The following is a 13,292-nucleotide window of genomic DNA, read 5'->3' as shown; positions in this document are numbered from 1 at the left end:
ATGGTAATGATTTTCAAGTAGCAAGAACTAGCTGATAACCTATTTACTTTGTTAATTTAAAATTTTAATAAAATAAACAGATTTGAGGATCATAATGTTTGCTTAAGCATACATTGACTAAATGCTGTGTTTCTCTTAGATTGGATTGGGGTGAGCCTTCAGCTGAAGTCCAGAGAGACTGGAAAGATGTTTGCCAGCACTGAATTTAAATTTTTCAACTGCAGCGTTCATCAGCTGTAAGATCGATTTCTATTATGTTTTTAAAAATGATTTGTAAATGTATAAATTCTTGTGCTTTAAACCACTGACCCATGGCGGCTCAGTCTATGCAAATCTCTGACTAATTATTCAAAAATGTCTAATTTATCTGTGCAATACATGAGGAAGTATTGTTAAGACCTTCAGTCATTTGTAAATTGCGTTTAAAGTAATAGTTTTTTTTTGCAGCATGATTCTCATGTTTTTAAGTCAGTGATGATATTGATAAAATAGCAATAAACCAAACTGATACCATTTGTAAACAGCGATTTGGAAAAAAAAAACTTTTTGAAGCAGAAATGCCCCATCTAAACCGGCTACCTATTGACTACTAGCAAGAGCAGAGAAAAGAGTTTGTTGCACATTTATAGCAACTCCAGGGCAACAAACCTGTAACAATCATTGGCAAAGTGACTCACAAAAAGCAAAACTTATATAAAGCATTCAGTAAATGTGTTTTCTGTTATTGCTGCTAAAATTTAGCCTTTGGTGTATGCATCCTTGTGTGTTGTTTGCTTTGTGTTAAAAGCATCATTCCAGATTAAAAGCAGCATTGCAGTCCCAATCCAAAACTGAAAATTAAGGAGCAAGTTAAAAATCTTGCATTGTTTACCCATTCATCTGCTCCCCTCACCATCACCACCACGATGTGCTCTCTGTAGGTGCAATGTTCTGAATAAGAAGGCAGCACCAAGAATGCTGTACTAGTAGCTCTCAGTAAACGCATTTTGCCAATGGACAACTGTATGCCAGGACTACACATCGGTGTACTGGCCATACACTTCAAATTGTCAATTTACTGTCAATAAACATGCATGTTCAGCCATTGAGCATATTCAAAATAGAGACCAATTATTGGATACTAAAGGAATTGAGGAATAAGTGGTGATTGCCAGTAGGTAGAAGCACATCCATGGCTTTATTGAATGGTAGACTAGGTGCAAAGGTTTGATTTGCCTATATCTACCCTATTTCTCATGTAACTTGAAATCAGGAGCAGTTCTGTAATGTGGAGCTATGCTCACCAAGGGCTGAAGTCCTTTTCGCAGGATCAGTATCGCCAGAAAGTTGAGGAAACTTGCATGTCATCAGTCCAGCCTGGATTTGGATTCAGATCCCAGAAATGAAAGGTCAATCTATACTACCAAATTCCCCTTTTAACATGATTCTCTAGATGGGATTAACACTTGGTTTTATAGTTTATTTTTCCACCTTCCAAACATGATTTTCTCCGATCCATATGTCAAAATGTATTGATGTTTGTATGTAAATTCTCAATTACTACCCTTACATTAATTTTCTAATAAGCCAAAATCTAAATTCTTTCTTTCTGGTCTAAGTTAAGTCAGATTCTTAAATATCTGTCAGGGAAATTTGCTAGAACTACGTGGGAGGATTTAAACTAGTAAGGTGGGGGTCGTGGGACCCAGGGAGATAGTGAGGAAAGAGATCGATCTGAGACAGGTACAGCTGAGAACAGAAGTGAGTCAAACAGTCAGGGCAGGCAGGGACAAGGTAGGACTAATAAATTAAACTGCATTTATTTCAATGCAAGGGGCCTAACAGGGAAGGCAGATGAATTCAGGGCATGGTAAGGAACATGGGATTGGGATATCATAGCAATTACAGAAATATGGTTCAGGGATGGGCAGGACTGGCAGCTTAATGTTCCAGGAAACAAATGCTACAGGAAGGATAGAAAGGGAGGCAAGAGAGGAGAGGGTGTGGCATTTTTGATAAGGGATAGGATTACAGCTGTGCTGAGGGAGGATATTCCCAGAAATACATCCAGGGAAGTTATTTGGGTAGAACTGAGAAATAAGAAAGGGATGATCACCTTATTGGGATTGTATTATAGACCCCCTAATAGTCAGGGGGAAATTGAGAAACAAACTTGTAAGGAGATCTCAGCTATCTGTAAGAATAATAGGGTAATTATGGTAGGGGATTTTAACTTTCCAAACATCGACTGGGACTGCCACAGTGTTAAAAGTTTAGATGGAGAGGAATTTCTTAAGTGCATCCAAGACAATTTTCTGATTCAGTATGTGGATGTACCTACTAGAGAAGGTGCAAACTTGACCTACTCTTGGGAAATAAGACAGGGCAGGTGACTGAGGTGTCAGTGGGGGAGCACTTTGGGGCCAGCGACCATAATTCTATTTGTTTTAAAATAGTGATGGAAAAGGATAGACCAGATCTAAAAGTTGAAGTTCTAAATTGGAGAAAGGTCAATTTTGACGGTATTAGGCAAGAACTTTCGAAAGCTGATTGGAGGCAGATGTTCGCAGGTAAAGGGATGGCTGGAAAATGGGAAGTCTTCAGAAATGAGATAACAAGAATCCAGAGAAAGTATATTCCTGTCAGGGTGAAAGGGAAGGCTGGTAGGTATAGGGAATGCTGGATGACTAAAGAAATAGAGGGTTTGGTTAAGAAAAAGAAGGAAGCATATATCAGATATAGACAGGATAGATCGAGTGAATCCTTAGAAGAGTATCAAGAAAGTAGGAGTATACTTAAGAGGGAAATCAGGACGGCAAAACGGGGACATGAGATAGCTTTGGCAAATAGAATTAAGGAGAATCCAAAGGGTTTTTACAAATATATTAAGGACAAAAGGGTAACTAGGGAGAGAATAGGACCCCTCAAAGATCAGCAAGGTGGCCTTTGTGTGGAGCCACAGAAAATGGGGGAGATACTAAATGAATATTTTGCATCAGTGTTTACTGTGGAAAAGGATATGGAAGATGTAGACTGCAGGGAAATAGATGGTGACATCTTGCAAAATGTCCAGATTACAGAAAAGGAAGTGCTGGGTGTCTTGAAACGGTTAAAAGTGGATAAATCCCCAGGACCTGATCAGGTGTACCCGAGAACTCTGTAGGAAACCAGAGAAATGATTGCTGGGCGTCTTGCTGAGATATTTGTATCATCGATAGTCACAGGTGAGGTGCCGAAAAACTGGAGGTTGGCTAACATGGTGCCACTGTTTAAGAAGGGCAGTAAAGACAAGCCAGGGAACTATAGACCGGTGAGCTTGATCTCGGTGGTGGGCAAGTTGTTGGAGGGAATCCTGAGGGACAGGATGTACATGTATTTGGAATGGCATGGACTGATTCGGGATAGTCAACATGGCTTTGTGCATGGGAAATCATGTCTCATAAACTTGATTGAGTTTTTTGAAGAAGTAACAAAGAGGATTGATGAGGGCAGAGTAGTAGATGTGATCTATGTGGACTTCAGTAAAGCGTTTGACAAGGTTCCTCATGGGAGACTGATTAGCAAGGTTAGATTTCATGGAATACAGGGAAAACTAGCCATTTGGATACAAAACTGGATCAAAGGTAGAAGACAGAGAGTGGTGTTGGAGGGTTGTTTTTCAGACTGGAGGCCTGTGACCAGTGGAGTGCCACAAGGATCGGTGCAGGGTCCTCTACTTTTTGTCATTTACATAAATGATTTAGATGCGTGCATAAGAGGTACAATTAGTAAGTTTGCAGATGACACCAAAATTAGAGGTGTAGTGGACAGGGAAGAGGGTTACCTCAGATTACAACAGGACCTGGGCCAGATGGGCCAATGGGCTGAGAAGTGGCAGATGGAGTTTAATTCTGATAAATGCGAAGTGCTGCATTTTGAGAAAACAAATCTTAGCAGGACTTATACACTTAATGGTAAGGTCCTAGGGAGTATTGCTGAACAAAGAGACCTTGGAGTGCAGGTTCATAGCTCCTTGAAAGTGGAGTCGCAGGTAGATAGGATAGTGAAGAAGGCGTTTGGTGTGCTTTCCTTTATTGGTCAAAATATTGAGTACAGGAGTCGGGAGGTCATGTTGCGGCTGTACAGGACATTGGTTAGGCCACTGTTGGAATATTGTGTGCAATTCTGGTCTCCTTCCTATCGGAAAGATGTTGTGAAACTTGAAAGGGTTCAGAAAAGATTGACAAGGATGTTGCCGGGGTTGGAGGATTTGAGCTACAGGGAGAGGCTGAACAGGCTGGAGCGTCGGAGGCTGAGGGGTGTCCTTATCGAGGTTTACAAAATTATGAGGGGTATGGATAGGATAAATAGACAAAGTCTTTTCCCTGGGGTCGGGGAGTCCAGAACTAGAGGGCATAGGTTTAGGGTGAGAGGAGAAAGATATAAAAGAGACCTAAGGGGCAACGTTTTCATGCAGATGGTGGTACATGTACGGAATGAGCTGCCAGAAGATGTGGTGGAGGCTGGTACAATTGCAACATTTAAGAGGCATTTGGATGGATATTTGAATAGGAAGGGTTGGAGGGATATGGGCTGGGTGCTGGCAGGTGGGACTAGGTTGGGTTGGGATAGCTAGTCGGCATGGACAGGTTGGACCGAAGGGTCTGTTTCCATTCTGTACATCTCTATGATTCTATCTGAATTAACAACAGCTCCCTCTATAGACGATGGTTTCACCCAAAGGCAATCAGAAATATCCTATTCAGATGCCCATGTCTGCTGACTGACTTGTATCTGTATAATACTTTGTGAAATTAAAGAATTATCTCTTCTGCATCGCTGAAATTATATTAAAAAAAGTATAAGAAAATTCTTAGGTATTTCTTGAGAAATTAAAGCAGATGTGCACAAGATATTCCCTTGTTGTCTTCAATGCTTGCCATAAAAATGGAGTATTGGTGAACCATATTTAATGGGATATTAATTTGATCAAATATGGCTAAATTTCAAAAATAGTGTTATTGTGATTAATATCTTATTCTAAATGTCATCATCGGTGAGGACCTAAATCAATTTTCAAGCTATTCTTGACTGGATTGCTGTTTCCAAATGAGTGCTGATTTTGTTTGGAGTGATTACTGTCTGGGAGGTTCATATAAAGCTGATTGTGTTTTCCACTTCTGTGTGAGGCACTTACACTTTCTGATTTCTTGCTGCATTGTTTCTGACAATGCGTATCCAAGTGTCTACAAGGAACATTGGAAGTTGTAAATTAAACCTTTATTTCAATTAAGCAGAAATTGTATGGAGCATTGTATGGATTATATTATATTTAAGTGTGTGCTGCAGTGCCTTTTTCCATCTTGCAGAAAATTTAGATGTGTGTTCACATCTGTGTTGTGCTAGAATCTGTTGTCATTTAGCTGCATTGAAATTTCAAGCTATTGAGCAAGGTAAAACTGAAATGTTGATTGCCCTTGTGACAAGCTAGCTTAATAGACAATGATATCTATAGCTCAGATCACAACTAACTTCATCTCCCAACATTCAAATATTGAGAACAAAAAGATCTGCAGTATGAACAAAGACATCTCAAGAAACCATGTGATTATACATTAGTCAAATGTTAAATATCTGCTGTGAGGTACCATTGCTCTATGTGTGGTATATGTAATAACATTGTAAACCATTGCTTTCTATGTGGAATTGCAATTCTGTTCATAGAGCAAAGAAGAAATTTTACCACTACTTGATTTCCTAGCTATGGTTTAAGATAAATTTGACTGCTGTAGCGCATTTTAGCCAGAAAACACCCATATCAGATTTTTTTTTGCTTCTTTATAATCTGTATCTTTTGGTGCTCATTTGTTTTTGTCTTTCTGCCTCAGGTGTCTGTCGTGTGTGACAAGTGCATTTCGCTGTCATTGGTGTAAATATCGGAACCTTTGCACTCATGATCCAAGCATTTGCTCTTTCCAGGAGGGACGGGTCAATGCATCAGAGGTAATGAATTCTCATGTCATACTGTGAGAGACACCTTCACTGTCTACTAACATATTGGCTTATTTAGAGACTATTGAATATAGTTACCCATTCAAAAATATTTTAAAGAATGTACATTAGTAGTACTATCAATGTTTGGAAGCTCATGCCAAGGTGTTTTATGTTGGAAACTTTGAGACCTTTAGTCTGCACATTAAACCAAAGATGTTTCTATGTGGTATGAAACCAGTGAATACACATGACTCAATGTCAATGTGCAAAGCAATTTGACAAAGACCTACTCATTCTGTAATCAATACTGGTCCAATCCAGAAGGTAGAATTTCTCAAAAGTAAAGATTGAAGATCTATTGATGATCTATAGGATGTTTTTTTGACATGTTTTGATGTGAACCAGTGATCCTCTACAAATATAAAAAATATTCTGGCTAATGTATCAGGTTTGTGGTTAGATCCAACTCCCACAGGAAGAGGGTAATACTGGGTTATGAGTCAGCTCTCATAAACTTAGCTACAGCATAATACAGAGCAGGAGTGTCAGAGGTCTCTTGCCTGACCCTTCTTTTGACTCCAGGCAAATACTGTGGGAACATCTAAAGCTGGGGAAATAACAAAGTGGATGCATGAGTATCTGCATATAATATTAGTCATTGTGTTAGTCATTGTGTTTTTCTTTCTGTTGCTAGTCTTGTGAGCTGTGGTTTCCATGATAAACTAGGACTTTGGGAATTATTCTATTCAGGAGAACCTTCTGTGTTTGTTGATTGGCCTGTTAAGCCCTTGATCATCTCAGGCTTTATAGACAGTCAGGAAGCATTATTGACCATGTGGGAGTTGTAAATATGGGGAAAGAGGTCTTGAATGTAAAGTAAGACAGTTGGCATGTATGCCAATAGCTAACCAGTTGGCTTTGTCAACATTTTTGAATTATGTTAATTTATGGAGATTTGTGCTAAAATTGGATTGTGTTTTGTCAAAAGTAATGTGATTGTCACCAGCCTTCGACTCTCACAAGTATTTGCTTTTGAGGAAATCTTATATGACAACCTCATCTCTAGCTAATATTTATCTGTCAAACCTTGAAGAATTGCCTATATCAATATGGATTTGATCACAATTCCTTTCATTGTGAAAAGAAAAAGAACATCTTGTGAATTGTAAGCATTTTGCAGCTTTTGGAAGGATTGTTTTGAGTCATCGTAGTCTCCGTTTGGCCTTGGGGTTATTGGTGGCTTGGTTCCTCTTTACCTGTGACCCTTGCAACATCCATTGCTCCCTGGGTCTCTGGATTTCCTTTCATAGTCTCCCCAGCTGTAGATAATGTTAACTCTGCATCGCTTCCTCTTCATTTCTCCATTTATAGCAAATGCAGGCAAGGAAATGCTAATAGGGAGTACTGTTATTAGGCATAGACATTGTATTTATGTAAACTTGGTAGAAAACTGAAGAAGGCTACTCTCCAGGCAGCATAATGCAAATAACATGCAATCCTTTTGCATTAGATCACATTGGTTGGTCAAATAAAATTATCACGAGATCAATGTAAACCGGGATTATTCCTTTACATAAGTACACAGTAAACCTACAGATTGTCTTAGTGGAAAATAGACAAATGAAAAATGTGATGAAGAAGTAGTCGGGGCAGACCTTTAATAACTTCTGGTTTATGATAAACAGAGTTTAGCTTAGCCTAAATACATCTAGCATTTTGTGACTGGACTGTTGCCATCATCAAGACACAACATATATGGGACATGAAAACAATTTAAGGAGTTGCTTCTTAAAGATCTAATCAGAAAAGAGTAATTGAAATAGGCCCCACTATCTACAGAGAGGCATAGGGAGAAGGGGAGGCCAAAATCTGACAAACAACCGAGCAAACATCAAGCAGATAAACTGACATTTGAATTGAATGGCAAGAGCTTATTGTCATTTTCCTGACACTTTTAACCTGGCAACTGTCCATGACTGACTGAGCTGCTGCTGGTTGAGAAAACCAATAGCAGGAGGCAGCCACTGGAGGACCTTGCTGACTGTAAATTTGGAAGGATAAAGTGGGGGAGGGTGGGAGAGATGGCGAGGTATCTGCTGCAATGAGGTGGAGAGAGAGTGTGATGCCATAACGAGCTGGAAGGAAGACAATTAATTGTCAAGGCGAGAGAGAGAGACAATGATTTGCAGATGGAAGGTCAAAGGCTTCCTTTAAACTTTCTGCTGTTGATCATGAATGAGGCAAGTGTTTAATGTCAAGTCAAAAAGCATTTCCTAGTAGCTAATTTTCCTACATTATCTATTCCAGTACTCTGTTTTGTGATTGGTTATGTCTCACAATAACTGCAACACATTGCTGTTCATTTCAGAATTCTAACAAAACCAGAAGCTGCTCGATTTATGAGTTGCAACACTTGGTAACTAAGTGCTGAAAGTCCTCTCATCATTCAGAAGATGAATCATATTTCACTGGGAACCTGCTAATCTCATGTAATTAGTTACTGAATGCAGTACTGCACCTTTTGCACACAGAAGCTTAATGTTACTTTATCAACAAACAGATGTTCCTCTCGGTTACATTAAAAGTGTAAGATTAATTATTTTTTTCTTGTGAACTACATACTGCCCAAATATAACTACATTTTTAAAAATTTCTTACCTTTCTCCTCCCATTATAAGTTGGATTCGCGCAGTAGTGCTGTCAACATAGGCCTTAGCCCAGTACAGTCAATGAGATTATTTCAGAAGCAAACTGAGTAAACGTGGCAGACAGCATTTATATACCCCTTTAACTAAGTCCCTTGGAACTCTGTACTCTCAGATCCAGCTCTGGCATTGTAGTCAAACCTGCTGATAAGGATGATGCTGTTGTTTACATAGAACATAGAACATAGAAGAATACAGCGTGGTACAGGCCCTTTGGCCCTCGATGTTGCGCCGATCCAAGCCCACCTAACCTACACTAGCCCACTATCCTCTATATGCCTATCCAATGCACGTTTAAATGCCCATAATGAAGGAGAGTCCACCACTGCTACTGGCAGGGCATTCCATGAACTCACGACTCGGTGTACTGATCTCTACCTTGCAAAGGCTGATCACCAGCCCTCAAGCACACCCTCTTATCTCCTCCTGTCTGTGACTCTATCATTCAGCATCCAAGCCATTGTTTTCATGACTTATCACTAATGTCATCGCATCTGGGAGCCCCCTCAAAGTCCACAAACAGGACTGCCCCAGCAAATCCATTGTTTCAGCCTGCTCCTGCTCCTCAGAACTTATTTCTTTGTACCATTTCCTTCACCCGTCTGGTCTCTTCTCACTTACATTTGTGATTCTTCTGATGCTTTACATCTGTTTCAATATTTCCAGTTTGCTGGCATCACCTGCTACCTCTGCCATGGGCATGCCATCCCTCTACACATCTATCCCCCTGACAGGATGGCCTTCAGGCTCTCAGCTTCTTCACTGGAAGAAGGTCTGAACCTTTCCTCTTCACCACCAACACATCCTCCCCCACTCCCCACCCCCCACCCCCCAAACCTGGCCAAGCCTGTCCTCACATTAAACAACTGCTCCTTTTAACTCCTCTCATATTCTCCAGATGGAACTGTCCCTGAACTAAATCTCTCCATCCCTCCCACAACTCTCCTGTACATTGATGACATCATTTGTGCTACACCAGTTTCTTATCTAGAATTGTAAAAATGTATCGACTTTGCTTCCAGTTTCCATCTTTCCCTCTCCTTCACCTGGTCCATCTCCTCCCTTCCCTTCTCAATTACCAGGGATAGGCTGGCCACTGATATCCACTACAAACCTACTGACTCCCACAGTGACCTTGACTATACATCCTCCCTGTAAATATTCCATTCTTCCAGTTTCTCCTCCTTTGTTGCATCTGTTCTGATGTTGCCATCTTTCATACAGGGACCTGAAACATGTCTAAATTTTTCCTCAGCTGAGGATTCCCCACCACTGTGGTTGACAGGTCCCTCAGCCATGTCTGACTCATCTCTCACATTTCTGCCATCACCCCTTCTCTTCCTTCTCACAATCCCTCACTTTCTACCCCACCAGCCTGTACAACCAAATGACCATAAACCACCATTTCTGCCACTTGCAGCAGCATGCCCACCACCAGATGCATTCCCCTTCCTTGTCAGCATTGCATAGGGACCGTTCCTTCTGAAACAGAACAACGTATCTATTGTCAACCAATCACACTTCCCATTAGCATTATTGAACATGCATTTATGTCTTGGATTACTCTTAGCAATCCCTATTGAACTTCAGTTGATGACCGCTTGACTGAGCTTTAAAAGCAGTGAAACCTGTGTAAACTGACTCTTGCATAAGAGGACACTCCCTAAAGACAGACACTTACAGACCTAGATAAATTGCTTGTTAACATATACAATAGACACTGACACCATAGGCAAAAGTCAGTTAGGAGCTACAGACCGCTTTCACTGTAGCAGCTAATAATGTTGTGAGCAGCTTGTTGGAAAGCTGCTAGTTTGAAACATTCTCTGAGTTAGGATCAATAGCTTCCCTTTTCAGCTTGCTTCCTTTTCATTGCCACATTTTCTTGGAGCCCATCCCTTTCCTGAGGTCAGAATGTGCTGATCAGTGCATGGTGGCAGTGGGACTTGTGAAGTAGCAGGAGCTCTCTACCTAGCAACCAAACTGGCAGAGAAATCATTCTATTTTTGTCATTAAATGCCTTTGTGGCTCTATGCCAAGGTAAGAGTAGGTATAGATGTGAGTTTTCAAAAAATACGCTCATCTAGCAGAAGATTTTTATTTTGCAAACTCCATTGCCATCTCATGCTGATCTGCATGCATCAAGCTCACCAGTCTCCCAAATCGGAGAAAGTGCAGGAAAAGGAACTGATGAGGTTGTCATTGCTGTCCCAGCACTGCAGTTACACAACCCTTCAGTGTATGCAGGCAGCTCCTATCCCCCTGATTCTACCACAATCATCATTATTACCTGGGCTTTTGACAGTAAACCCACTTCTTTGAGGAACTTATACTTTGGAGAGTGCAAGTGTATGACCACCCCATGTCTTTCTGTCTATAGGGGGATGGATTGGCCTGAGATTCCAGCTATCAGTCGTTGTGCTGTAACCTCACTGCTCAACCAGAAAGCTACCATTTCTCTCTGACACAATGTGACCTGTTGTGTTTTCTCTCCCAAATGTTCTCCACCTGCTCCAAAAAACTCTGCTTTAGAAATTCACTTCACTAACACAACCTATCATCACATTACCTGTTAATTGTTTGTCTTGTGACTCATGTAATTCTGATAAGTGGAACTGAGAAAGACAGTACATTTTGAAATTACACTGTGCTCAATGTGAGAAGGGTTTGTGATGAAACAAGAAATCAGACTGTGAAACTGTGAAGTGAACAGAGCTGGTAGTGTATGGGAGAAGGATTCTTAGCATTGTTGCCGTTGATTAGGTATTGATCATAATTTCAGCTGGTTCTACAAATTGTCGGTAAAATATTTAGTACAGGCAACCCTTTTGATAAATAACACCACCTGCAAAAAAAGGACAAGTATGTCAGTTCCTCAGGTGAATGTCATTTGCAGATTTCACTCTTTTTTTTAAAGAATCGGAATTGCTTGTAGTATTGATATTTACAGAACAGCAAGAAAAAGAAACACCTGACCTCATTTTTGTTGAATCTGTAACAGTTAACAGATGTGTACAGAACTGATTCTATCCTCCTTAATATGTTTCTTCTAGGCTAGACAACAAGGTCAGCATATAGTTTGGCAATTCATCCTGTATGTTACTAACAATTATTTCTATCTATAGATTTATCAACTTCTACTCTTGCGTGAAATTTACTCTAATTTCAATTTCACTGTAACTGCGTTTGCGTGAGTGGTTCAACCATCCACTTATTTTAAACTCTGACAGATGAAGTGAGGTAGGGGGTTGGCTGGATGTTTCAGAGTTCTAAAACGAGTTAAACACTAGTGGAGGTGAGTGGGTAAAGACTGCCACTGAGTTGTTGTTGTTGCCTCTCATAGTCTTGTGTTCCACTGTAAAAGGGTTCTTTAATGATGTGGTGAGGATTTAAAAGTGTGGTATTTCATTCAATTTGATATGATCTACCATTTGATCTAAAACAGAAAGTAGCTGCAAAATTAATCTTGATTGGGAAGTTGTGATGTACAAAGAAACAAATCATTGAAAGTACAAGGTGAAATTATTAATCTTTTTTAATGTTTGAGACACTATGGAAGAACGTACCCATTTTTGATTGATATTTCTGTTGCAAAATTGCCATCTAAGGAAGTAGATTAATATTCTCGTTTCATTCTTTCATAACAAAAGATAGCACAAATATATTGGTCCTTGCTAGTAGCTTATGTAGTCCAAAACGATGTGTAGGTTAGGTGAGTTGGCCATGCTAAATTGCCCATGGTGCCCAGGGATATGTAGCCCAGGGATGGATCAGCCATGGGAAATGCAGGGTCACAGGAATGGAGGTGGTAGGGGTTGGGGGGTGGGGGGGGGTGCGAGGGCGGCGGGGGTTGGTGTCTGGATGGGATGCTCTTTGGAAGGGCTGAATGGCCTGCTTCCACACTCTAGAAATTTTATTCTGTGATTCTATAACATTGGTGTAATTATTCAACAATACATTGACATATTCTCTCTTTCCAGAAATTTAACTTTACAATTATTTTTTGTTTGTGATTTGCTTTCACATTGTGAAATCTGTAAGGCATCTTGGGTGCTGGTATCATTTGTCCTTCTGCAAGTTGCCCCTATTTTCAAAATAGGGAAGAAGGAGGGCTAATGCCCAAAACGTCGATTCTCCTGTTCCCTAGATGCTGCCTGACCTGCTGCGCTTTTCCAGCAACACATTTCCATCTCTGATCTCCAGCGTCTGCAGACCTCACTTTCTCCTATTTTCAAAATAGCCATTGTATTCACTGTAAACATTTTCCCAACAATCTGTTGGTCCAAGCGAAAATTGCTTCAATACCTGATCAACTACAAGAGCGCGAAGACTCCCCTCCCTATTATCAGCATGCAGTTCTGTTCACTTCATGGTTTTGAGGTCAAATTTTACACTTCATAACAAACTATTCTTACATGGAGCAAAGGTGACACATTATGGCAAAGTATTATTCAATAATAAATATCTATTTGTCTACAAGAATTCAGATGTGTGCATTAGGAGGTAACTTAGATTTATAATGCAGTGTCTTGCACATCCAGAATGCTTATTAAGAATAAGTGCAATCACTTATTATATCGACAATCACGTCAGCTAATGTGCAAAGAGCAAAAAGCATGAATGACAAGATAATTT

General features: G+C 40.2%; 1 protein-coding gene across 2 annotated transcripts in view; it reads left to right on the top strand.

Moving 5' to 3' along the window:
* plxna2 (plexin A2) overlaps window positions 1-13,292 on the top strand; it is a 498,163-nt gene that overhangs the window by 344,214 nt on the left and 140,657 nt on the right. For both annotated transcript variants that reach the window (XM_087973574.1, XM_087973575.1), the window contains exons 8-9: window positions 140-236; window positions 5,847-5,961. In XM_087973574.1, the coding sequence (XP_087829700.1) occupies window positions 140-236; window positions 5,847-5,961 (212 nt within the window). The remainder of the gene's footprint in view (window positions 1-139; window positions 237-5,846; window positions 5,962-13,292) is intronic.

Source organism: Chiloscyllium plagiosum, unplaced genomic scaffold (genome assembly GCF_037043375.1).
Source record: "Chiloscyllium plagiosum isolate Xiang-an unplaced genomic scaffold, Cpla_swu_hap1 HiC_scaffold_26, whole genome shotgun sequence".
Lineage (NCBI taxonomy): Eukaryota > Metazoa > Chordata > Chondrichthyes > Orectolobiformes > Hemiscylliidae > Chiloscyllium > Chiloscyllium plagiosum.
The sequence above is the reverse complement of the archived record's forward strand: the minus strand, read 5'-3'. Positions and strand labels throughout refer to the sequence as shown.